The sequence below is a fragment of the Vicugna pacos genome, chromosome 18, assembly GCF_048564905.1.
Source record: "Vicugna pacos chromosome 18, VicPac4, whole genome shotgun sequence".
Taxonomy (NCBI): Eukaryota; Metazoa; Chordata; class Mammalia; order Artiodactyla; family Camelidae; genus Vicugna; species Vicugna pacos.
In genome coordinates, this window is record NC_133004.1 from 44,128,648 (window position 1) to 44,154,960 (window position 26,313).

Genomic DNA, 26,313 nt, shown 5'->3' on the forward strand with positions numbered 1-26,313 from the left:
CCACGTGGGCCAGCTCATGGTGCTCCTGCAAAACCTTCAACACAACAAATGTTATTCTTTGTTCTGCAACTTGTTATCTTTACGTGAGCGCAGAGCTAGCAAGACTAAGCCTAGAAAACAGGGCACAGGGTTAAAGCCAAAGGAACAGAGCTAATATGGAGCCAGATTTGTTCTTTTCTATTACACGACCTCATCACCAGCCAATCAGAAAAATGTCCTTGAGCTGATCATGCACCCCTACATCCCTCCGCCACCCCATTTTAAAAAACCTTTGCCTGAAAGCCTTTGGGAAGTTCGGGCCTTTTAAGCACTAGCTGCCTGGACCACTTGCTTGGTGCCTGCAGTAAGCACAGGGAGGAGAGCCGGGCGGGGAGAGGGGGGCGTCAGGAGATTGGCTTTACTACAGGCTGGCAAGCTGACCCAAGTCTGGCTCGGTGACACTGGCACCCTATACATCACTCTATAGTTCTGGTACCCTAGACATTACTCTAGTCCTGGCAGTCCATTCTGAGACAGGCTGGGACCTGGGACCCTTTACTGCAGTGCTTGCACCTGGACACACGTCTCCTCCTCCCACGGTAGGATACAAAGAAATTTATCTAAGGGACTAAAAATAACTGCACACGTGTGAAGCTGGGGCAAATTATGACCAAAGAGATACAAAAAGGCCACAAACTAGCAGCCACACCTGAGGGGCTGGGAACCAAAGCAGGGTACTGTCCACGATCCCTGCACACAGCACCACCAAGGGGGCAGGTGGACCACGCAAGCCACCCCTTCGACCCACACCTACCCTCGCCCACTGAAGGAAGCAGCCCGCTCTCCTCGGAGAGCGAGCTAGGGCGCCTGTTACGTGTTTTCACTCCCCCACGCTGCAGCCCGAGTCCCAGGAAAGCCTCACCTGAATTTCTTGTCTGGCCTCTGACCAATTTCTCCTGATGCGAGGAGCCAAGGCCCTGAGTCAGTAACAATACAAGTCTGTAGTGCTGGCGCCCCATATGTTACCGATGCCAGGGGGTCCTCACTGTCGACTGAAAGTTGCTCAGCATACGACGTGGAAGTCAAAAGAGCAATTTCCGAGCTCTCAGCGGATGCGTCTGCAAGGAATGGCCAGACCTGACGCACTGCTGTTACGGCTGTGGTGTCGATCTCATCAAGAACGGAAGCCAAGGATTCAGTCACCTGTGTGCTAGTCCCGCCTACTGGCTGGGATGTAACAGTCTCTGAAAGAAAGGCTTGGGTCTCACACACTCCCTGTGCCTGCTGCCACCTTCCCTTGCTCTCCTCTGGTCTCCAAGAGCCCAGTCTGGGCCCCGGGACTGGCCATCCTGTGGGACCCTGCCCTTTGACCTTAATCAGATGCTTTTTCTTTGAGCTCATTTGGGTTTTTCCCTACTTGAGTGCCGGGACTCTGCCGCCCTCTGGTGGCCGCGGAGGGCAGCTCAACACTCCATTTTTGTCCCTCGGATTTCCAAGATTTCACCCCGTGTTTCAAACACTTGTTTTACTCACCTGCCCAGGAAGGGCAGGTGCGGGAATACAAAGATGAATACAATTCAGTACTTGAGAAGCTTCCTCTTGAGGGAGGGGGTGAGACGTTAAGATGGGTGGAAATTTATTCATCCCCGTGTTTATTCACATAACAACTATTCATGGAGCCTCTATTCTGTGCCAAGTATAAAGAAGACAGATGAGGCACCTGCCTTTTCAGAACTCAAATCCTAGTGTGTGTTAAATATATAAATAGTAATAAAGGCCTATGAATTCGGTAAAACAGTTTCCAAGACAGAGAATGACCACAGGGGTGACCATCCAAGGGATGGTCATCGGTTAATGGCGGAGCTGGGTTTTGAGGAGAGGGAGGTGGCAGCATGCCGACAAACAGGAAACGCACTTGGGGAGAGGATACAGCAAGGGGAAAGGTTTCAGAGCCTGGAATGAGTTTACTGTTTTAGGAAACAGAAGTCTGGTGTGGCTAGAGCTCCCTGGTAGAGTCAGGGAGCAGGTGGACTGGCCAGCAGGGGCCAGCTGCAGCAGGGTTTTGTAAGCCCTACTTTATTCAAAGCACAAAAGGAAGTGATTAGAGAACGTTTGGCTGAGGAGTAGCAACATCTGATTTGCATTTAAGGAGCGTGGTTTGATACGTGGCTAATAAAAAGCTGACGAAGAACAGTCTGCAGGAGCGCAGAGGCGGGGCGTGGAGCCCAGCCCGGGGGTCAGGGGGGGTCCTCCTGGATAAGGGGGGTTAGTTGATCTCCTTCTGCATACCAAACTGCCCCAAAACTTAGCGGCACACATCAGGAATCAAGGTTTATCACCTCACAGTTTCTGAGGGTTGGGAATTTGGAAGCAGCTTTGCTGGGTGGCTATGGCTGAGTGTCCCTCATTAGAGGCAGTCAGGACGTTGGTCAGGGTTGCAGTCATCTGAAGGCTCCGGGGGCGGGGGAGCCCACATGCAGGATGGCTCACGTGGATGGTAAGTTGGTGCTGTCTGTTGGTGGGAGGCACTGGTTTCTCACCTTGTGGACCTCTCTAGGGCTGCTTAAGTGTCCCCCCAACATGGTGGCAGGTTCCCTCTAGAGGGAAAGATCCAAGAGCAAGCAAGGGTAGAAGCCATGTCTTTTATATTTGAGCCCCAGAAGTCACACTGTCATTTTGGCAACATCTTACTGGTTACACAGGTCAGCCCTATTCAACTTGGAGGGGACTGCACTGGAATGTGAAATAGGTGTGAATCACTGGGCATCACCTTGGAGGGCGGCTACTACCTAAGTGACACCTAATCTGAGCCTTGAAGGACGAGTGGACATTGGCCAGGTGATGAAGACTGGTATTACGGGCTGATCTGTGCCCCTTAAAATCCGTAATTTGCAGCTCTAACCCCTAGTGACTCAGAAGGTGACTGTATTCAGAGATGAGGGCCTTTAAAGAGGTGATTAAGTTAAAATGAGGTCATTAGAGTGGGCCCTGCCTAATCCAGTCTGACTGGCATCCTAATAAGAAGAGATTAGGACAGAAACAGAGAGGAAAAGCCGGGTGACGACACAGGGAAAAGCTGGCATCTATAAGCATAGGAGAGAGGACTCGGAAGAAATCAGCCCTGCTGGCACCTTGATCTTGGACTTCCAGCTTCCAGTGAGAAAACAAATTCCCATGGTTTAAGCCCCCAGTCTGTGTTACCTCGTTATGACTGCCTGATCAGACTGATACAGTTGGGAAAGATGTTCCAAAGGCAGAGGGATTGGCCTGATCAAAGATGGAGATGTATGAAACAGCATGGTAATAGCAAAGAGTTGGCATCTACTAGATCCTGGAGAGCAGGCGCCAGCAAATTTTTCTGTAAAGGGCCAGATAGTAAATATTTTAGACTTTGGGGGCTGTCAAGTCTCTGTTGCATGAAAGCAGTTTCAGACAATACGTAAACAAATGGGTGTGGCTGTGTTCCAATAAAACTTGATTTACAAAACAGCAGCTCAGATCTGGCCTGCAAGGGGCAGTTTGCCAACCCCTGCTGAAGAGGGATGCGAGGAGGGGTGGGAGGTGGGACAAGATCATGACAAGGAATACCTTAGAAGGAAAACACAGGTTAGGGGGAGGGTATAGCTCAGTGGCAGAGCACGTGCTTAGCATGCACGAGGTCCTGGGTTCAATCCCCAGTACCTCCATTAAAAAAAAAGAAAAAGAAACCAAAAAACACAGATTTAAACACAGGCTCTCCTTCCAGCTCTGATATTTGCCTCTTCAGGATCGGAGTAGGGGGAGGTTGTGTATGTATATGGGGAGTCCTGTAAAGGGAATTATTTAATCACCCAGCCCCAGCTCAGTTTTTGGCTCCACCTCTAGCTGTTTGACCTGAGTCTCTTATTTCTTCACTTGGAAAGTGGGTGTAGTATCATGTGCCTCATGAGAGTTGATGAGATGCTTTGAATGAGATGACCTAGGTAAAGCCCTTCGCATTGGGTCTGCCATACAGTAAGTGCTCAGTAAACGTCTGTTCCCTCCCCCCCACTTTCCCCTTCACAAATTTGAGGTCATTACTATAAAACTTTATACCCCAATAGCTGTCAACAAGAAGTTTCACTCTCAGGGTCAGAATTCTGCATCTTACATCCAAGGCCACTCGAATCCCCCAGGTCTAGACCAAAGGGAGCTGTCTGTGAGAAGCCTTTCTCCAAAGTGAAATCCCAGCCCGAGGACTGGTGCCAAAGTGAGCTCTAAGGACGCGAGCTTCTTTTAAGACCAGTTACCCAAGGAAAGCGGTTGGGCCAGAACCCCCGGAGCTGACCTGGCCCCGTTTTGCATCGTTTTAAACAGAAGAGTGCCATGATCTGATTTGTCATTTAAGACTCTGGCTGCTTGGTGGTGACAGTTTGTAGGGGAGAAGGAACCTGCTGCCCTTGTCCTCTTTCCATATTTGGGCTGTTCATATATCAGGGTCACAGCTCTGTACCGCCCCGTTCCAATCAGCGCTTGTCTTATCCTGCTCCCTCTTTTCCTTGGCCTTGTCTGCTGAGGGGACTAGTAGGTGGGGACAAAACAGCTTGCCCATCCTCGGGAGTGTGAGGCCAGCACTTGGCCCTGCGCTTAGCACTGGCCCCTCCCCTCCTGCATAGGCCCCGCCCCTTAAGTTGAAGATGGGGGTGGGTTGCACAGCCCCACCTCTTTGCAACCAAGCCGGCCCTTCCTTGCCTTCGAGGCCACGCCTGCACCTATTAATTGGTTGGCAGGTGATGCCGGCGCTCAGCCCTACCCAGTACCGGCTCCGCCCCCCATCGAGGCCCCGCCCCTTCTAGGCCTTGTGTCCGTCTATTGGGTGGCTGGCTGCAGGAGGAGCGAGGGCCCAGCCTTCCCTTCCCGGCCGACAGTCCCTCGGAGGCCACGCCCCCTCGAGGTCTGACCCCCGTCCATTGGGCCTGCAGCTCAGAGGCCCCGCCCCCTCTAAGGGCCCCGCCCCGTCTATTGGGTGGCCCCAGGTGGAGCCCGCTCTCTTCTCGCCGTCAGCCCGGCTCTCCCAGAGGCCCCGCCCACATAGGCCCCGCCCTCCCGTGGGCCCGCCCCGTCCGTTGGGCGGCCCGCAGGAGGCTCCGTGCCACGCGCGGGTCCCGAGCACCAGCTCGGGCTAACGGTGGGTGTGGAGCTGCGCGGGAACGCCGCGGTGGCGGCGGTGGGCTGAGCTGGAGGTGAGTGGGGGGTGCGCGAGGAGCGGCGGTAGAGGCGGGGGTCGCTCCCTGGCAGCCGGGGGTCCGGGTCGCAGAGGCCGGACGGGCGGGCGGGGAGGCCGCGGGGCGCGTGCTGGGGCAGCTGGGCCCGCACGGGGCATCTCTCTGGCCACCCAAGCCAGGCTTGTCCGGTGGCCATGGAAACAAGCGGCTCTGGGGGCCGGGCGCGGCCTCGGGGGGCGGGACCCGCAGGCCGGCTACAGGGGCGAGGGCGGCCCCGCCTGCGGGGTTCAGGGGGTCAGCTGTGGCCACTGCCCCCTGCGACTCCCGGAGCTTGTCCCCCAACAGTGCCGTCTCCCGGGCCTCAGTCTCCCTGGTGGTCCCCTTGGAGGGGGTCTGCAGGCGGGCGCAGGAGTCCGCAACCTCCCTCCAGGGTCTGCGTGACATCCACCCCCCACAGGCCCACAGCCTGTCCTGGTTTTCCTTTTCACACGGCAGCGCGTTTCCCCACTCGTGTGTCAGCTGAAAGCATTGTCTCCCAGCTATTTCTGTACCACTTCCAGCCCCTTGACAAATACTGCATCTAAGAAAACAAATGCTGAACTGGGGCTCCTGGGGGCCGCTCAGAAGAAACTAGATTATTTCCCATTAGGGAGCCGGTTGGTGGAGCAGAGGTGGGGCTGCAGACCCAGCCAGTGGACTCCCAGCTCCTGGTCAAGTGTTTGGTTAATCTGAACTGCTGGAAAGAATTTTCCAGGTCCCCCACCCGTGGTTACAGGTGTCTCCGGTTAGTTACAGGTGCCTCCCGTTAGCACCGGCCACCTCTTGTGCATTCCAGAGAGGAGCCAGTCCTTAATCCCATTGGCAGAGAAAGTCAGCCCCCTCGCAAGAGGGCTAGCATGTCAGAATTAAATCTGATTAAATTATTTTTGTATTTAAAAGCATTGCTCTGGCTGGTGCTGTCAAGATAGGATTTATGGACAGTGGGGACAGAGCAGAGCCTGTGAGTCTACCCTCTTCCCTTCCTGTCCTGGTGGAAATTCTAATGGCTCCCACATTGCAGTGTTGGAACGGCCATGTCCCTCCACCCATCTGGTCAGCCCCACACTGACCTCACTCACTGCACTCGCCTCTGTGACTTGAGCTTGTTTTCATCAGAAACTGGACTCTTCCTTGAGAACAAGAGGAAAACATTCTTCAGGAGAAGCAATAGCTAATGACCTACAGCCTTGGGCCCGTGCTTCCCTGTTTGTGTGAAAGAGGAGAGAACTGAGCAGGAAAGGGAAAGACAGGTCATGCTTCCAAAAAAACAGATCTGGTTGCCCAGGGCGTGCTCCGCTGCATGGGATCCTCCTGCACTCCCCTCACCCTCTGCAAAAACGCACCCCTCGCATTTTGACAGATTGGCTGTACTCTGCGTTCTGTGGTTGTGGAGGAAGGGCACGTGTGAGCAGGATGCCCCTGTCTGGGGCTACTCTGAAAATGGCCACAGAGAGCATGACCATAAGGAGAAAAGGGCTTCCTGATAAAACTGATCAAGTCGCTCAGGGTCTGTGTTAACTGGGACTTCTTGCAGCTTAAGGAGTTACTAGGAAGGAGTGAGTCACGGTGTCTCCTACGTTTTCTGCCCCCTTTCCATGATGTTGCTGACTTTGCCCTAGAATCCAGCACAAGAGGCTACTGGAAGGAAGGGAGGGGGCTCCCTTCCAAGGCCCTGGGAGGGGACTTCCCAGCAGCTATGTGTTTGTAATTTTCTATTTCTTTTTAAAAATTTAAAAAAAAATTTTTGCGGGGATGTAATTAGGTTTATTTATTTATTTATTTTAGTGAAGGTACTGAAGATTGTACCCAGGACCTCGTGCATGCTAACCACATGCTCTACCACTGAGCTATATCCTGGCCCCCATTCCTTTTTAAAAAATTCTTATTTTTTATTGAAATGTAGTCAGTTTATGTTGTTAGTTTCAGGTGTTCAACAAAGCTATTCAGTTTCCTTTTTTAAAAAAAATTGCAGCAGAATTGTATAAGCTTCAGATGATATAGAACCTGGGTCCACTCCTGGGTGCAAAACAGTAATTCACTTCTCCATTATACCTGGCGGCCTTGTAAACCTCTGTGCTCACCTCATGACTTTTCTGCCACTCAGGCTTCTGCTGAGACAGGATTTCCGCCATTTTTGGCGTCATATTCATACTTACATCTGGAGTCACCTCCAAAGGCGGAGGTTTCCGAGCCAGACACTGCCTGGTGGCAGAGGCTGTGCTGCGGGCCTCTCTAGGTTTGGGTCAGAACTGGAGGTGGGAGGGTGCTTGAATGAGGGTGGTGTCTGTGGAGGGGCCAGGTCCGTGGAGGCTGTGTGGCCACCAGAGGCACGTGCTGGGAATTTTGGAGGCGGGCTCGTGCGGCTGTCAGATGGCTCAGGGGTTTGAGGCTGCTGATGCAGTGTGTGAACCAAAGCTGTGTGCTTGTCCCGTGAGGACTATCGGAAATGCTTCTGTTGTAAATTCAGTCAGGCCTTCAACAGGTCCAAGCCGGGAGTCACAGCCAACTCTGGCCCTTAGCATCTGCCAAGGAGCCTTCTCACACTTTCCTCCAGGGAGGAGGAACAGCCCTCCACGTAGATGTTCCTTTATAGCTTGACTCACCAAGGCCAGAGACACTCGTAGCTGCCTTTGACTTAGGATGCTCGACTCCTTTAAGCAAGTTCAATCTTCGGAAAGCTGGGACACAGTGCAGGGCTGTGCGGCGGTAACTGTAGCAGTAGGCTGTAGGAACAAGAGTGTCCTGCGTCCCACCCCACCCCGTGGGGCAAACGTGCGTATCTGGAACCCAGTCTTTGGTGGGTGAAGAGTTCAGGGTCCTCTGAGGACATCTGTGGCTGGTTCTGGAGGAACTGAATGGCGGGTCCGCTTCTTATCCTTCATTCACGACAGCCCCGGTGGGGGTGAGAGACTTCAGAGGATGCGACCAAGACCCAGGTGGCCAGCCAGAAAGAATCCGGCTCCGTGTCAGCGCAGGAGGCTGGGACACTTGCCCTGTTTGGGGCCCTCGGGGCTGGTGTAGCTCCTTTCCTCTGGGGGTCCCCCTGGCTCTTTCTCCTGCGCTGGGCAGCAGCTCGCATCCCCCGGGCCAGCCTCTTCCGGGGCCCGTGACCACAGGCGAGTTGGGACGGAGGCTTCCAACCGCAGTGGAGTTTAGTGCTGCTGCGCCTCACCGCGACAGGTGCCCGCTGCCGCTCTCCCCGGGGCCTGGCCGTGGCTTCCAGAGCTTCCAGAAGACGGACCTTTCTTCTTTGGGGGCTCTGCTTTTGTCTGTGGTGAGGACATGAGCCTGGAAGCGGGCACAGCGTCAGGAAGTGGGCAGTTTCCGGCCCCCAGGACTGGCTGTGAAGCAGAGACAGCCTCCCTTTACTCTGCCTCCTGCTCCCACAGAGCTCTGGGGGGTCTGACAAACTGTCTCATTGGGACTAGTCCTCCGGAGCACTAAATGCACTTGAGTCACGACCTTGTGACCCACCGCAGTGTCCCAAAGCTGTCTTCCAATTTCCCCGGGAAGACTGCATCTTGGGCCTGGCCAGAGCCCGAGTGCCAGGCTGGCCGCGGTGGGCGGAACAGATGCATTCCAGCCATGCCACCACTGGTTCTGGAAGAGCCCTTTTGTGTCCTTGTGGTCATGTGTCCATTCTAGTGCTGCCATCCGGGGCAGTGGCTCCTCCAGGCCAGGCCCGGTCATCCAGGAGCAGTGTTTTGGGAGGTTTGTGTTCTGAATGCCTGGTCGCTTACTGCTCTGTTCACATGGCTGCAGCTTTGCCTGCTTCCCTGGCTCCTTTGCTGTTTGTGATGACTTTTCTCTAGGAGAGGCTGTGGTGCAGGAGGGATGGAGTTTAGGGAGACCTGGCATTTTGCTGTCTGGGTTGTTTGTAACTTCTCTCCGGGTTTGATGTGATCCGTGGCCGGCTGCCTCAGATGAAGCTGGGCAGCCCCACTGAGACTCTGCTCCCAGCACCGTCTGTCCCCACGCTGCCACTGTTTCTGGGCTTCCCACATGTGGGTGTGCTGTGCCCGCGCTTTGCAGGAGTCGGAATCCTGCCGCAGAGCGTGTCTTACCTTTGGTGACCGCATTGTGCCTCCTGGTACCGGCTCTCCTTGTAGGGCATTTCAGCCCATTTGCACCTGCTTTGTTCCCTGTGGTCCCACCAGCTTCGGCCATATCCTCACTGTTGGACTCAGCTCGGGTGGCATGTCCTCTGCTTCTCTTGGGGCGCCGGACCCTGGATGGTCTATTAAGTCTTAAAATTCTCCTGCACCTCCTTGACTCTGTGGTTGTGATGGTTGATACTCACCCACCTTTCGTTTTTCCCAGGACACGGCCTGCTCCCTACCGTTGGCCGGAGCCCTCAGTTCTCGTCCACGAAGCCAGGCCCACCATGTTTTATGGGACCCACTTCATCATGTCCCCACCCGCCAAGAGCAAGCTGAAGCGGCAGAGCCAGCTGCTGTCCAACGTGCTGTCCCGGACGCTGAGCTACAAACACCGCGACCTGGACACCACCTTCTCCAGTCTGGGTGCCAGCGATGACCCGGCTGAGCTCTCCACCCAGCTCTCGGCCCCCGGGGTCCTGAAGGTGTTCGGGGACAGCGTCTGCACCGGCACCCACTACAAGAGCGTCCTGGCCACCGGCACGTCCAGCGCCCGGGAGCTGGTGAAGGAGGCCCTGGAGCGCTACGGCCTGAGCCCCGAGCGCGCCGGCCAGTACGTGCTGTGCGACGTGGTGGGCCGGGCTGGCGACTCCGGGCGGCAGTGGCAGGCCGAATGCTTTCGGGTGTTTGGGGACAATGAGAAGCCCCTCCTGATCCAGGAGTTATGGAAACCCCGAGAGGGCTTGTCCCGGAGGTTTGAGCTGAGGAAGAGGTCGGACGTGGAGGAGCTGGCAGCCAAAGACGTGGACACCCTGACAGCAGGTGAGGAGGGGCGAGGAGGGGGCTAAGGCGTGGGGCCATTCAGGGATGACACGGGAAGGTGTGTTTGCCCTGAAGGAGGACAGTCAGCCTCTGTCCAGGAGTCTGAGGACTCGCTCTGCAATTCAAGGCTCTGCCTGGGGCTATCTCAGCGCTGGGGTTTGTCTACACTGTGGTTTGTCTACACTGCAGGGTGCCTGCTGGTGTTCATTAGCCTCTCCTGAGGTTGTCTTGCAGTATCAAAGGGCGATTCCTCCTTTTGGTTACAGGTCGCCGTCCAGGTCTCTGGTAAGCGTGTCATGAGCTGCAGAGAGTGCCTTGTCCCACACAGGCGCAGATGCATCACAGAAAGTCCCTTAACGCCTGAGGCACTGGGGGAATCTCTGGTGAATCAAACATAAAGCTAATGGAGGAAGCGGGTGCATTCGGGGGGTGCACTGGAGTGGGGGCCGGGGCAGCGGGAGGCTGTGCTGGAGGAAGGCCCAGCCTAGAGCAGGTGGTTTCTGTCTGCCTGAGGTGGGCTGTGAGCAGTGGGCAGCTCTGAGCCCTTGCCCCAGGACCAGGGGACTCCATGGCCTGTGGGCCACTGCTTTGTGTCTGGCTTTTATTTAGTTGATGGAAACAAGTTGATTATCTGAATAGGTAAGCGCCTCAAAAAATATGCCAAAAGACTCTTAAATGTACCTCAGATCGTATTTAACTTTCTCTTAGTTTCCTATAGAAAATGGTGACTTTTCATGAGCAAGTGGCCCAGAGCAGAGGACGTTTGATGGCCTCAGGGGACTTGTCACCTGTTTCATGATACTGCAGGGTTGGAAGGGTCTTGAGCCCTCGCTGGCATCTTGTGTGCATCCCCAGGGATTGCGAGCACCCATGCTCTCTAGTTCTCTTCTGGTGTGAAGCCCACATCAACGTCTGTGTGTGAGGATGAGGGTGTGCAGGTGTTTGGACTCCCAGGGGCTGGGGTCCCGGGGCCTGACTGGGCTGTCGTGCCTTAGTCTCCTGGTCTGCAGGATGGGGCAAGCCTGCCACACCTCCCGGGCGGCCGCAGTGGCGTGCGTGGAGTTCCCGGCCCGCAGGCGCGGGAGAGCTTGGCCTGGGGGCCTGACCCGGCTATTTCCTGCACGCGGTGTGTTCTGTGCGCTCACAGCTGGTGGTGGATCAAGGACGGGGGTTAGGGTCCCTCTGACAGGACGGGGGTTTAATCAGCGACGTGCGGAGTTGCAGGCGCGGGGGATAATGGAAAGTTGACCATGTAGTGATGTTACTGTTTTTTACTCTCCTCGGAAGAGCGCCCCGAATGCCCCCACCCAGAGGGGTTTGGATTTTGTCCTGACCCTGCCTTGCTGAGCTCCAGAGGCCCCTAGCTCCTTCCCCTCTTCACTCTAGAAGACGTTTGAGGGGCCGTGTTGTGTGGTGAAGGGGGCTGGTGGTCACTGTCCTGCCCAGTGTTTTCTCTGCTGGGTGGAGAGCCGAGAGCACGTGGGCTGGTCTCAGTGAGTCACTGTGCCCTGGGTCCCAGGTGGGGCCCCGGACGACCTGCTCTGTGTCGCACAGGTGATTGCTGGGGCCGGGGGTGGGGGTAGAGGGGTGGGCAGCAGAGCTGGACGGCATCTGTGCGGCGCCGGGCTTTGCCTTCTGTTCTCCGACCCCTTTCAGGCCCGTCCCTTTCACGTTCGAAGGCAGGAGAAGGCCCACAGTCTATTCAGCTTGGTGCTGTTTTGGCAAAACCTTTCAAATAAAGAGTCTATTGAACCCGACAGGTCTCACTGACACACTTCTCGGGGCTGGAAGCCGGTTGTGTTACCTGCCTGGAGCAGGCTTCCCAGGCCTCAGGGAGTTGGCCTTCCCTGCCTTGGGGTGTGGCCTGGCGGTTTGTGCCTCCTGGCTGGGCTGCCCCCTCCCTGGCCACCAAGCCCCAGAGCCCAAGTGTTGTCTGAGTGGACGGCGCCCGCCCAGCACTGGGGGCCCTGCAGATAGGCCCGCCCGGCCCAGCCCAGCCCAGCTCAGCTCGGGCCATGGGCGGGCGGGGCTTCACCGGAGCCCAGGACCTTTGAGTTAGAGTCTGTCTGGGGTCCTGATGATACATGGATACATGCAGAGAGATGTGCACCTGCTTTCACACTCACACACGTGAACACGTACGTGCATATTCACACTCTGAGGCTTTCCCTCTCACATGCACACACATATACAACAGGTGTACAGACACACGTGTGCACACGCTTTCCCTCACACTCACACACTCACTCTGAATTGTTCCTGTGTGTAAAGAACCTAGTGGATCTAGTGCGCCTCCGCAGTCCCCCTGCCCCCAGGCATGAACCTGGAGGCGGCTGGGCCATGGCCTCCCCGCTGCCTGATGGGGGCTGAAGTCAGCCCAGGGCCCTGCCTTCTTCACTACGGTGGGGACCACGGGGAGACTCAAGGGCACTGTGACGTGGACGCGGAGAGGAGTGAAGGGCGTTGGTGTCAGGGGTGACAGCTGCGTTAAGTCTGATGATGAGAAGGACTCTCCAGCCCCTCCAGCTGTGTCCCTAACACCTGTAGTCTCGTCCTCAGGGCAGGGGGCTCCTCACCTCCTGGGCGGCCTGTCTTTGACGAGCCCCGGGAGGCTGGCGGTGCCCGAAGTGGCCTGGGTGTCACTGTGAGGTTGTGGTGAGCTTGGTGCCGACGAGGTGGGGCGTTAGTGTTGAGAAGGGCGGGGGGCCCGCGCAGGGCCCTCATCTCCACTCCCTGCTTCCTCTCCCGAGAACAGGTGAGCTTGTCTTGCTCCCCCAGTGCCCCCACCGCCGGGAACCAGTAGTCCTCCTCACCTGGAAAAGTGGTGCAAGAGGAAGGGACCGCCTGCGAGGGCAGGTGTGTGTGCGTGTGCGTGCGCACACGAGCGTGTGTGTGAACTAACCCTTCCCAGGCTCCAGGGCACTGACCACTGTCGTCGTGGTTGTCATTATTCCTGCTCTGTTCCTGCAGTGGAAGACCCACCTGATGCTGGTGAGTTGGGGCTCACTGGTTGTACTGGTTTCAGGCTAAGCCTTCATCCAGAGCCCACCAGGTGCATCTCTGAGGCTTTTTGGAGCTAAGCGCTCGCCACAGCCCCCCACCCCAGCCTGCAGGTTAACCGGAGCCCCCAGCAGGTCAGGTGGTGGAGGTGGCTGCGCCAGACGCCTCCCCGGGGGCACCAAGAGTGAATCTACCCGGTTATCCTGAACCATTTGGGCTGCGGTTTTATGCCCACAGTCACACACTCAGGCACTTTGGGGGTTTGTTTTCCATAAATATTGCCTTTTCACAGCTGCCAGCTTCTGCATGGTTTCCAGAGTATCACACTCTTGTGTATGTGTTCTGGGAGTGAGATGGCGGGCGGAGGGGGGCTGCAGAGCTGCCCTCAGGTTTTCGCAGCAGATGGGCAGTTGGGGCCAGACCATGCGGAGAGGGCACTGGGCCCGCCCTGAGGTGAGGGCACTAATCACTTATGCTCACTTGGGGGAGGGACAACGGTTCAGGTGGGTTTTAGCTGCTGAAAAGGGAAGGGCGGGAGCAGGTTTATCTGTGTTCCCAGGATGGGAGTGAGCTTGTAAACTGGATTTCTCAACCTCAGCCCCATGGACATCTTGGGCCAGTGGTTCTTTGCTGTGGGGACCACCCTGTGTGCTCTAGGAGGGCTGGCTGTGTCCCTGGCCCTGCCCACTGGATGCCTGTCACACCCCTACCAGTGGTGACAACCGGAGGCCTCTCCCTCCCTCTCGGTGTGGCCGAGTGTCCTGGGGCCAAGCCCGCCCTCAGCTTGGAACCACCTTCGTGGACCGGTGGCCAGGGCTTAGTTTGGAGGAACTCAGTCTGCTGGCCATGCTCAGTGTCTCACTGTTAGGGCCAGCGGCTGTGTCCCCTCACGATCTCCAGGCCACTCTGGCTCTCCTGGGGCACCGTCCGAGGGACTTGGGTGCCTGGAGGAGGGGGAAATTTGGAGCTGCCTTTGGTGCCTGTGGATGCCTTCCTGAGTGGCTTTCCTGGCCCTCAGATACCTGGTTTTGTTTGGATGCTGGGGAACAGGGCCTCCTTGGCTCTGGAGGAAGACAAGCTTAGAGGGTTTCTAAAGCTCCTGCGACTTGAGGTTATCTCTATGGGGACATATCTGCCTCAGCATTGAGCTTGTCACAAATCCCCCTTCAGTGTCTGGCCTGGTATACAGTAGGTGCTCATTAAATGCCTGTTTAAAGGCTGGTGCAGATTAGAAGAGCAAGCTCCTTTGTAGGTCTTGGTGTCTGGGCCCATCTAAGGCTCCAGAGTTGGCATCGTGTTCTTTGGAGAGGTAGGGTGGGAGAGGGGGTGGTGGGTGGGCAGACAGTGTGGCTGTCCACTTGTGCCACCTGGGGCTCCAGTGAGGAGGAAAGCACTGCCTGGCACCGGCCACCTCGTCTCCTCCATGGCCGGCTGCAGTGGTGTGTGTCGCCTGAGCACCTAACTTTGGGTGTGTATTGTCATCCACAGACAGGCAGATGGGCTGAACCGTGTCTGAACAAGGCTGTTCTGGCTCCACGTGAAACCTCTGGGGTCTTCATCTGCTAATCGTGCACTGTAAATTCCATCCTCTCACAGCTCCCAACCTCTCTGGTGGTTTTCTTGTGACAGTTTTTTCTTCTGCTGTGAATCTGATTTTTAATAACTCTAATCTCAGGATGAAGGAGGTGATCTGGACTCTTATTTAAGAGTAGCTGCCTCTTGAGTCTTAAGTGAGACTTCCTTTGAGTGTGTTCTCAGTGATAGAGTCATTGTGGGAAACGTTTACCTTATGTGGTTTGGTAAAAGCAAAACAATGCCCCACTTTTCCCATCAGTCTAAAACTAGAAAACTAATTGAACTTAAAGGACATTTTTGAGGATTATTAATTCAAAGAGAACATAAAGTTGAATAGTTAGCTGCTCACAGCCAGTTTCATCCTTTGATTCACTGCTTAGAGGGGGAAAAAAATTAATGGGCTTCAATTTCCCATAGAAGTGCAGTGTCAGAAGGAGGCTGAACAGCCCTGTTCTCCCAGGCCAGGTGGTGCCCGCCTGGGGCCTGGCTGGCGGCACCCCTCCTCCCTGGGGAGACTTCTGGTCACATTATATATGGAGCCTCCAAAGGCTCAGTGCTTAACACAGAAAACACGGGGAAATCAGAACCGGCATACAGTGTTTGACAGACATCCAGCATAAGTGGAATTTGCTAAAGTATGTCTGGGGTGGGCACTGAAGGGAAGGGAAAGCAAAGTTGGATCCTTACTCCAAATGCATTAAAAACCCACACATCAAAGGTAAAATTATAGTGCCAAAAGAAAGATTTCATAAATGAGGCTTAAAAGATGCAAACCCTAAGGGGAAACGTAGTTGGATTTGACTATATCAAAGTTTAACTTTCTTTTCAACTAAGGACACTCTATAGATAAGCTTTAGATCTACCCATTGTGCTGTGTATAAATCCAGCCCATCGCTTCCGCCTGGGGCATCGTTTCCCATCACACGCGTATACCTGTTATCCATCCCCCTGACAAGGGACACTCAGGTTGCGGCTAGCTTCTCCCTACGGCAAGCAGTGGCACAATGACCCTCTTGAGGGCCTGTGCAGAGTTCTCCAGGGTCCTCTCCCAGGAACGGAGCTTCTGGATTACAGATCTGTCTGCTTCGCTTCCCAGTAAGCACTGCGGGACAGCAGCTTCTCCAAAAAGGCTGCCACGACACTGGCGTGCTCTCTTGTGTGGCCCTTTGATCTCCTTAAGCACTGAGTATGAGCCTCCTGATCCATGAAAATTTCCCCTGGAAATATGTTCAAATCAAAAGGTGCCGCAGTGAAGTGGGGTGCTGGAGTCAGACAGCCACAGAAACTGCAGCTGACTGGTGTGAGCAGCTGTGATCTGAGTCATGAAATGACCTCCCAAAGGTCTCAGTGGGCAGTTTTGAAACTGTCCCTCTGCCTAAACAAACCTCAGCAAATGGGACTTCTAGATACTGATTAGCCAATGATTTGAAGGAGAAAGAGTTTTCTTTTTTTTGTGCTCATTTATTTATCTACTTGTCAGCAAATATTTCTTTCATGCTACCGTGTTAGGTGCTTGACTAGGTACTGGATACACAGGAGTTGACAAAACAAATAGCTCAACACTGAAGGGGTTAAAAGACCACTGTGGCTTTTAGTAGAAAATATTTTGAAAAGGTCAGTAATAGATTAATTAGGTTATTGTAGAAGTTTAGGTGAAAGTTGATGGTAGCTTGGACTGGAGTTATGAGGGAGCAGGTAGAGAGAAATGGATGAATCCCAAATACATTCTGGAGGTAGACTCAACAGTAATTGTAAATGAAGTAGATGTTGAAGATGAGAAAGAGGGAGGTGTCAAGAATGACTCTCAGGTTTATGATATGAGCAGTTGGATAGATGGAGACGCCATTTACCAAAATGGTGACTTCCAGGAGAGAAACAAATTATGGAAGGAAGAGTAAGAGTTTTCTTTAGACTGTGTTAAGTTTGAGACATCCAAATGGAGGTGGCAGATAGGAAGTCAGATGAAATGGATCTGGAGCCCAGAAGAGTCTGTTTTAAAAATTTAAACTAAACTGTAAATAGGTGATATTTAAAGCTGTAAAAATTGATAGATTACCCAGAAGTTAGTATACATACAATGAGAAGAATTAAGAGCTTGATGTAGAAACTGGAAGAACTCCAACTTTAGAGGCAAAGTAATGAAGGAACAGGGTAGACTGAGGGGAGGCCAGAGATGGACAAGACAACACAGCATGGTGCTGTGGAGGCCAACGTGAGGCTACTGTAGGTCAAGAAAGGTGTAGACCATTGGGTCCATTGGATTGAACAACATGGAGGTCACCAAAGACCTTACTGATAGCTGTGCTGCTGGAATGTAAGCATGCACACCATATTGAAATAGGTTGAGAAACTGGTACTTGTGTTTCTGGCAATACATGGGATTAATTATCCTGGAAAATCTTTCTATGTAAAGTACCTCGAAGTGCTGGCTGAAATATAACAATTCTCCATTTAGATGCATAGCTGAGTACACCTCAAAATAAAGTAATCCCTAGAGGTGAAAATAAACAAAACGAGGTAGCTTGAAACCTTAGAATTTTAGCTGATTATGAAGTTATAATTGCCTTGGAGGCATTTACCAGTCTTTGTAACCAAGAAACATGTCTAATAGCTGTCTGAAAAAGAGACATAGGGTCTTGGCACCTTAAGAAGTAGGAAGTTGGAACTGAGACCCTCAAATATATTTGGAAACCGTAAGAAGTGACACATTGAAAGAAAAGATAGAATAGGAAGAATCTGCTTCCTGGTAGAAAGGAAAGACAGAGTTATCTTTCTCAACCTGGGCTCTGGGTGAGGAAAACTAAATACTCTCCCCTAGAATTGAAAACCACTCTTGTCTCTTGTGTTTGAGGTTCAGAATTTCACTACTTAAGTGATCTGGATAGTCCCTGGATAAGAAATTCTAGTGTACAAAATTTGATAGTGTACAAGGATATCAGGCAGAAAGAAAGTAAATCCTCTTTGGAAGGCCCTGCCAGAAATGAGCTCACAATCCAAAATTACAAAACTGGTGAAGTGATGCCACTGGAAATGAGTCAGTGGGAACAAACTGTAGAATCAGATTCCTAAGAATTTAGGAATTGGAACCATTATTGCAGAATAATAAGTATGTTTAAAATGTTTAATGAAATAAAAGGTAGAAAACAGGAAGGAACAGAATGTCACCCCTAAGGGAAGGGAAGATTGGAAAAGAACAAGATAAGGCTTTTAGTAATAAAAATGCAAGTTTGTGAAATGGACTCTTCAGTGATGGCTTAACAGCTGACTAAATACAACTGAAGAGAGAATTAAAGAACCGAGATAGATCTGAAATTGTGCAGAAAGAAACGTGGGCTAAGAGATCGGGGAACAGAATGAGGTCTGCCACCTGCCCACGTGGAGAAGATGAAGAGGATAGAGGGGAACATATTACAAGGACGTGCCCGAGAGACTCTCCTGGAGGACGTGATATGAAAAGCACGAATCCTGCTATTCAGGAATCACCGTGTTTCCTGGGTAAGATCAACAGAAAGTTGACCCCTTGACGCCTAGCGGCGGGACTGCTGCAGGACACTGAGGACCGAGACGTTTTCAGCTGCTGAAGAGACAAGACAGCCGAGCAGCAGGCTGGCCCGGCTGCAGGCTTCCTGGCGGGAGCCGCAGGAGCCAGGAGTCAGCAGGGAGGACTTCCGCGCTGGAGGGGATGGGGCTGTGAGCCGGGGCTGGGGCCCCGCTCACCCACCACCCGGGCCCCGGGCCACGGGGGCCACCACGGGAGCTGCGTCCCACCCTCAGACCTCCACCGTGAAGTCGATTTCCAAGGCACGGGCCCGAGGGCGAAGGCCACCGAAGATGCCACGGGAGAGGAAGTAGCCCTGAGGTATAGGGAATGGCGAGCAAGGAGACAGACGGTAGGTCAGGGTAAGCGTGTAAAACCGTGATAACCGGAGGCGCACCCCGACCTGCCCCCACTGGCCTGGCGCCGTGGCGGAGCCCCGGAAACTACAGCCCCCAGGAGGCTCTGCGCGCGCGCATGCGCTGTAGCGTGCGTGGCTCGCGTGGCGCGCGGCGTGCGTGGCGCGCGGCGTGGCGTGCGTGTGCGTTCTAGAACGCCGCAGCGAGGGCCTGGGCGCCATGTTGGGGCCGAGGGGACGGCGGAGAGGCGCTTGAAGCGGCGGGAGCGGAGCGGGAGCGGGTCGGACCTGGGCTGGTAGGAGCCCCGCCCCTCCCGCCTCAGCGGATCATGACCCGGGCGGCGGCCGCGGAGGTCGCGGTGGCGGGGGACGTGGCGTGGCGGGGCCAGCGCTAGAGATGATGCCGTTTCCGGTGACAGCCCTGGGATCACAACAGACCCCGCCGCCGCCCAAGCACTATGGCATCTCCTCCCCCATCAGTTTAGCACACCCCAGGGAGACTGACTGCATACTGACCCAGAAATTAATTGAAACCCTGAAGCCCTTTGGGGTTTTTGAAGAGGAAGAGGAACTGCAGCGCAGGATTTTAATTTTGGAGAAATTAAATAATCTGGTAAAGGAATGGATACGAGAAATCAGTGAAAGCAAGAGCCTTCCCCAAGCTGTAATTGAAAATGTTGGAGGGAAGATCTTTACATTCGGTTCTTACAGGTTAGGAGTGCATACCAAAGGGGCCGATATCGACGCGCTGTGCGTTGCACCGAGACATGTTGATCGAAGCGACTTTTTCACCTCCTTCTATGATAAATTGAAACTACATGAAGAAGTGAAAGACTTAAGGGCTGTTGAGGAAGCATTTGTTCCAGTTATCAAACTGTGTTTTGATGGGATAGAGATTGATATTTTGTTTGCGAGATTAGCACTGCAGACTATTCCAGAAGATCTGGACCTAAGAGATGACAGTCTGCTTAAAAATTTAGATATTAGATGCATAAGAAGTCTTAACGGTTGCCGGGTAACTGATGAAATTTTACACCTAGTACCGAACATTGACAACTTCAGGTTAACTCTGAGGGCCATCAAGTTGTGGGCCAAATGCCACAATATCTATTCCAATATATTAGGTTTCCTAGGAGGTGTGTCCTGGGCTATGCTAGTAGCAAGAACTTGCCAGCTTTATCCAAATGCAATAGCGTCAACTCTTGTGCGTAAATTTTTCTTGGTGTTTTCTGAATGGGAATGGCCAAATCCAGTGCTGCTGAAAGAGCCTGAAGAACGGAATCTTAATCTGCCTGTATGGGACCCAAGAGTAAATCCTAGTGACAGGTACCATCTCATGCCTATAATCACACCAGCATACCCGCAGCAGAACTCCACGTACAACGTGTCTGTTTCAACAAGGATGGTCATGATTGAGGAGTTCAAACAGGGACTTGCTATCACACATGAAATTTTGCTGAGTAAAGCAGAGTGGTCCAAACTTTTTGAAGCGCCAAGCTTCTTTCAAAAGTACAAGCATTATATTGTACTACTAGCAAGTGCACCAACCGAAAAACAGCACCTAGAATGGGTGGGCTTGGTGGAATCAAAAATCCGAATCCTGGTCGGAAACTTGGAGAAGAATGAATTTATTACACTGGCACATGTGAATCCTCAGTCATTTCCAGCACCCAAAGAAAATCCTGACAAAGAAGAATTTCGTACAATGTGGGTGATTGGGTTAGTGTTAAAAAAGCCAGAAAACTCTGAAGTTCTCAGTATTGATCTCACCTATGATATCCAGTCTTTCACTGATACGGTGTATAGGCAAGCGATAAATAGTAAGATGTTTGAGATGGATATGAAAATTGCTGCAATGCATTTAAGAAGAAAGGAACTTCATCAGCTGCTACCTAATCATGTGCTTCAGAGAAAGAACACGCATCCGCTGGAAGGAGTCAGATTGGCAGCTTTGAATGACGGCAGCCTCGATTTGTCTGTACACAGTGAAAACAGCATGTCTGTGTCTTCACTTCCTGGCTCAGTGAAGACTGGCCCAACGACTGGCAGCACTCAGGGCAGAAACAGCCCTGCCCTGGCTGTGATGGCAGCCTCTGTGGCCAACGTGCAGGTTACTGAAGTTTCCGTGCGACAAGCAGACCCCAGTGAAAGCCCCGGGAGTGCATCCAGTGAAGGCACTTCTCAGACTGCCTTGCAGCCAGCGGTTTCTTCACCACTGAAGCCCATGGTCACCAGAGTTGTTTCTTCAGCCCGACTGGTAAATCATCCACCCAGGCCTTCAGGGAGTGCAGCAACAAACATAGCTAATCCTATAGTAGGAATCTAGAGGACGCTTGAGCATCACAAAGAAGAAAGGACCAAGGACAGAAGGGGAACATTCTCGTCAAGACACAAATACAACTCAATTAGAAACTGTTCGGACAGCAGCTTCTCTGTTGGCTTCTTGGGAAATATCCAGTGCAGACCTTTCCAGTATCCCTGCTCTCCCTGCAAATCCTATTCCTGTTACCGAGAATTCAATAAAACAGATTGAACTGGTAAAAACAACTGCAAGGGTCCATGAACGGTATCTTCCAACTCAGCCTGTCGTCTTCAAATGCTGAAGGAGGAGGATGAAGGGGACCAAACTAGACAGGACTCAGAGCAGGCTTATTAGGCTTACTTGGTGACTTCCTTTATCGGGCTCATCTCAGTCAGATGTGCAGGTTGGTGTGTGACGCTAGGCGTAGTATTAATGTGTCAGGTTATTTATGTGTCAGCCACGGCTGTGTTAACTGTTCTAAAGGACTACTGCCCTTTAAGAAGACAAAAAAAAAAAAAAAGAGAAAAACCTTCTGGCTTTATTTGTCCCCATGGCTGACATCTGGACTGGATTTATGTTGGATACATTGTTGGGGAAAGTTTGCAATACAAACTGGTATCAGAATTCCTTATGCTGATGATGCACTTTATGTATATTTTTAATAGGAAGTAGAACTAATTTTAGATTTTTCAGCTTGATGAATTTGAGTTTTTTCCTGAAGAGTTTTTGTTGTTACTAACCTTCAAATTGGTTACCATTGTGCAGAAAAAGCATAAAGTACGTCCAGCTCAGTCCCTGTGAGGTAGCTGAACCCCTGTAAAATGAAATGTCAACTCTTAGGGTATACTTTTGGCATTGAAACAGGAGTTATTAAGTGTTTGGGTTTGACGGGACATGATCAAGAAGGGATATGTTGGTTTTATCTGTGGAATTGTTTCGGAGTGCATACAGTCGGCTGTCAAGCAGCAGATACTGTCTTGAGCTGACAAAGCTCCACATTCTCTTGTCCTTAATCATTTGTCCTAAAACAAGAGCTTTTTGTCTCCCCCCTTCCCCCGCCCCGCCGCCTTCTCTTTGCTTGTGTGCACAAGGTGTGCTTTGTTGTTTCGTGAAAAGCTCAGAATGCTAGTATTTTCTTAACCGTGATGTGAAGCCAACAATCCTGTGGCCACAGGACACAAAACCTACATTTCGGTTCCATGGCTATTATCTTAATAAAGCTTTACTAAAAGTAGTTCCTGTGAAGCATGTTACCATCTTGGATGGCCATTTGATCTCCGCCAGAGATTTGTATCCTCCACGGAATACCTGCTTATAGTAAAGTTAATTTCTAATTTAAGTGTGTAAGCAAAAAGGCATTTTCTCTAGAATTTTAAATCAGTTTTTGTTTTTAAATGACTTACTGAAATTCATCAGCAAAATTGATATGTAGAAACTTAAAAAAAATTTCTAGCAAGTACTTGACATCTAGTCAGCATTCTGACTCTTGTTTTATCCTACGAAAGATTAGGAATACCTTTCTTTAAATGGAAAAAAAAAAGACTGCTCATAATTAAGCAGCAGAGCATTTGTGTTTAGAAACACGAGTGACGGCAGTTGTAGATGAATGGAAACTTCGTCTGTCTTAATCTGGACACAGCAAACTTGGCAGGTCTTCCAATTAGCCTGGTTCCAGTTCCTCCCGCTCTCCAGCGGTGTTCCTTTCTACCACACGTGCGTTTTTCATGTTAGACTGCAAGTTCTTGAGCCCTTTCCCTATCCTTTTGAATAATTTTCCCAAAGCTGGAATCTAGTCTTTTTTCTTGTAGGCTGTGCAGTAAGTGAGACTTTGTGTCGCCGTTGCTCTCCAACGTCTGGTACACAGTGCTCCTGCTGCTGGTGTCTGTGCCCGTGCAGTCACCGAACCCTTGCACCACAATAAAATCGGGTGGAGTGTGTGCAGTCCCTGTGTATTTTGAGTAGCTATTGTGTCATTGAAATTGCCAGGTGCAAATTTAGTCTTGTCATTTTGTTCAGACGTTGGGGAAAAATTAGTTTATTAAATGTTTTGTGTAACTGTACTTGTTTTGCCAAGCTGGAAAGTTGGAGCTTTTTAAATTCTAGTTTTCATTACCTGAATATCAGACTCTTTTTTTCATATGGTGTGTGTCGTGTCTCACGACTGGAGTTTGCTTTGTTTTATAGTATCTGTATGCCTTGTATTTTTCAAGTGCTATTTTGAAAACAGATGATGTATTTCTCCATTAAAAAACACAATAAAAATAAACAAGAAAGAAGCAAGCAGAGGGCTTTAAATCTGATGTTAACAGTTCAGATGTTCTTACATTGTTTCGGGAGCTTTAAAGACACTGATGAACTTTTTTGACTTTTTTCAAATTCTAAAGTTCATGTTATAATATTAGGAAAAAACATTAAAAGATTATAACTTTATATCAATAATGGTAAAAATAGAGTTAAAAAAATCTTGATCCAAAAGAAGGCAGGAAAGAGGTTAGGGGAGGTGGCGGTTGGGGGGAGCCAGGTGGGAAGCAAAGAAAAAATAGTGTAGAAAGAAAATACAGTATAAGATGGTAGAAATGAAACCAAATATATCTGTCACTGTGTATAATAAACGGACCAAACTTCCTGACTAAAAGCAGATTGTCAGGTTCCATGGAAAAACTGAGTCTAGCTGCGTGCTGTTTTATTTATGAGAGACACACCCAAAATGTAAGACATTAAAGAATGGAAAAAAGGCTAACGAAAAACTGCTATAGTAACAATGTCACCCAAACATTTCAAAGGAAAAATAATTACTAGGGACAGGAGGGACCGCTGCATTAACGAGAGAAGAAATAATGCACCAAGAAAAGGGAACAATTTGAAACGTTCTGCACCTAATAAAATAACCTCAACACAAAATAAAGCAGAGATGAACAGAAACTGCCTGAAGTGTCATTGTCATGGAAGATTTTTAAAGAACTCTACATTAATCTCAAGCAGGCAAAAACACAGAAGGGAAAGTTTTGAACACAGCAGCAGTGGTTGGTAGACTTCTCCTCTGCAGGGCTGGATAGGAAGTATTTTCAGCTTTGTGAGGCTGTGTGGTGTCCCCCTCAGCTGCTGGACTCTGCCTCTGGGGGGTGGAAGCGGCCCTGGACAATATGTGAACGGGTCCCCCATCCCCTTACCCAGTGCCTGTCGTCCCTGAACTGTTGGACGTTTGTTATAGAACCTTCCTCTCGACAACTAGAAAATGCATGTTATTCTCAGTTAAGCACTGGGCACATACAAAAATTAACCTCATACTAAATCAGAAAGTAAGACAACATACTTCAGATGATCTGAGTCACAGAACGTGTTCTCTGAGTACAGGTGGTTAGAAATGAATAACCAATGGCCTAGTGGACCACTTCCTGAAGAAGATGCAGAAAAGCTCAAACCATGAAGAGGCTGGTGAACTGAATATCTTAATTTTATCAAATAATGAACAGTGAAAAGAGAAAACAGGCTATAAGCAGGGAGAAGATTTCATAACACATAAAACCAATGAAGGATGTATTAAGGATGAAAAAAGAAAGTCTATTTGAAAAGATCAAACAACCCAATAAACTGGTGAAAGAGAGGCTCAGGTGCTTCACGGAAGAGGAGCCAGGAACGGACAAGCGGTGTGGGAAGATGCTCAGCCTCGTTAGTAGTGAGGAAGATAGGAATTAAGACCACAGAGCTATTTTTCACAAGAGTAAAGCCAAACAGCTCGGGGTCTGGCAGGCAGGCGGAGCGGTGGGGGCGCGGGTTCGGTCCTGGAGCCTGCAGGTGGTTCTGCGTGTTTGGGCTCCGGCTGGCCTGGAGGGCGGCCGCCGAGCCGCGGCCTGGGCCCCACCAGCTTACCCGCAGGTCGCCGCCCGCGTGCGGTGCGGCCCTGAGGCTCTTCACCCAACCAGCCCCTTTGTCCCCCGAGGTGGCCAGAGGCTGGGCGCCGCCTCTGCAGCTGTGTTTACCTGCAGTGGGCCAGGCGGTTGTCATCCTTTTCCACGTGCGCCACAATGTCAGAAAGTCGGGAGGCACTTTCGCAGAGACTCTGTCCCACAGGTCCCCGGGAGACCAGGACTGGAGTGTTTGTAGCAGCATTTTGTCACAGCCTGAATCTCGAAATAACCCACATACCCGTAAAAGGGAGTGATGGTAGTGGGGTATCCATGCAGTAAGCGAACAAAGCTGTGTGGTTAAATGAGCCGAAGCTGCCTGCATCAGCGTAGGTGCGACTCGTAATGTTGGGGAAAAGGAAAATTGCAGAAAAATGCAGTGTGGCACAATCTATATGAAGTTAAAAAAAAAAAGCGAAATAGGGCAGTGTAACTTAGGGTTATAAAACTGTGTGGTGTATCTATCAATGAAGACCAAGGGATGTGAAATGGTCCAGACTCCACTTCCCTTGGGTGGGGCAAGGGTGGGGAGAGGGGGCAGGTGCCTGCAAGAACACAGACTGGAAGTCAGTGTTCCCCGTGATGGAGGAAATGGTGTGCACTTTATTATTAGTCTAAGTCATAAATGCTTTCGTGTGTGAAATATTTTATAATCAAGGAACCAATACCAAATTGATATTTCAAAAACCTCTTCAGCAGGTAGGAATTGCATTTGGCCAGACAGCAACGACTGAGCCAGAGCAGGCTGATTTTCTTTCTCGGTACAGAGATGCTAAGTTCAGGGCTGATGGGCAGCGTTCCTGGTCCCCAGGGACCCGGGCTTCTACTATCAGCTGTCAGCCCCACCCTTGTTGTTCATGCCTTCCATCGTCAAGGTCGCCTCAAGGTGCAGGATGACTGGGGCCACTGCCATCAAATCTTTATTTAAGGCAGGAAGAAGGAAGGAAGAGGGGGAATGGAGAAGGTGTCCCCGCAGACTGTGTCCTCCTTCCATGGAGCTCTCCTGGAAGCCCCTGAGGTCCTGGAAGATGACATCCCGTCCTCTTTCGCTGACTGGAACTTAGTCACAAGGCTGTGCCTACCTGCAGGGGAGCCCAGAAAATGTAGTTTGCATTAGAGGATGAACTGCCATCCTTCCTCACCATCCTGCTGTAGCTAAAAGGGAGAGGAGATGTCGAAAGACAAGAGCAGTGTCTTACACAGCATGTGTACGCTTAGACGTTCAGACACTTCCAAAGGGGTCCGGCATCCAAAAAGGGGCTTTCATGTGGGTTAGAACTGAAGAGTAAAGGAAACACAGCTTGTGGGATGTGGCTACTGTGGTATTTAGGAGAGCAGGGAGGGTCGTAGCTTTAAGTGCTTCCACTAGAAAATGATAAAGGCTGGAAATTGATAAGCTACGTTAAAAAGGGTATAATACATTCAGTGAGAGAAGGGAGGAAGTAACGTGGGGGAGAAGGTCGAGAGAAAATGAACATTCAGTGGAGAAGATCAACAAAATGAAGGCTCTTTGAAAAG

General features: G+C 51.4%; 2 protein-coding genes across 3 annotated transcripts in view; both read left to right on the plus strand.

Moving 5' to 3' along the window:
- Positions 1 to 5,077: 5,077 nt before the first annotated feature.
- The window catches only part of RADIL (Rap associating with DIL domain), a 51,536-nt gene continuing 30,300 nt past the window's right edge, over positions 5,078 to 26,313 (plus strand). The window contains exons 1-2 of one of the 2 annotated variants that reach the window (XM_072943388.1): positions 5,078 to 5,180; positions 9,522 to 10,120. In XM_072943388.1, coding sequence (XP_072799489.1) covers positions 9,586 to 10,120 — 535 coding nt within the window. In that variant the 5' untranslated portion in view covers positions 5,078 to 5,180; positions 9,522 to 9,585. Of the gene's footprint in view, positions 5,181 to 6,722; positions 6,758 to 9,521; positions 10,121 to 26,313 lie in introns of those variants that run through there. The other variant, XM_072943389.1, reaches the window with a different exon arrangement.
- PAPOLB (poly(A) polymerase beta) lies at positions 18,806 to 23,173 on the plus strand. The gene has a single exon (XM_006210390.4). It carries the CDS (start codon positions 18,986 to 18,988, stop codon positions 20,912 to 20,914), a length of 1,929 nt encoding a protein of 642 aa, XP_006210452.2. The 5' UTR covers positions 18,806 to 18,985; the 3' UTR covers positions 20,915 to 23,173.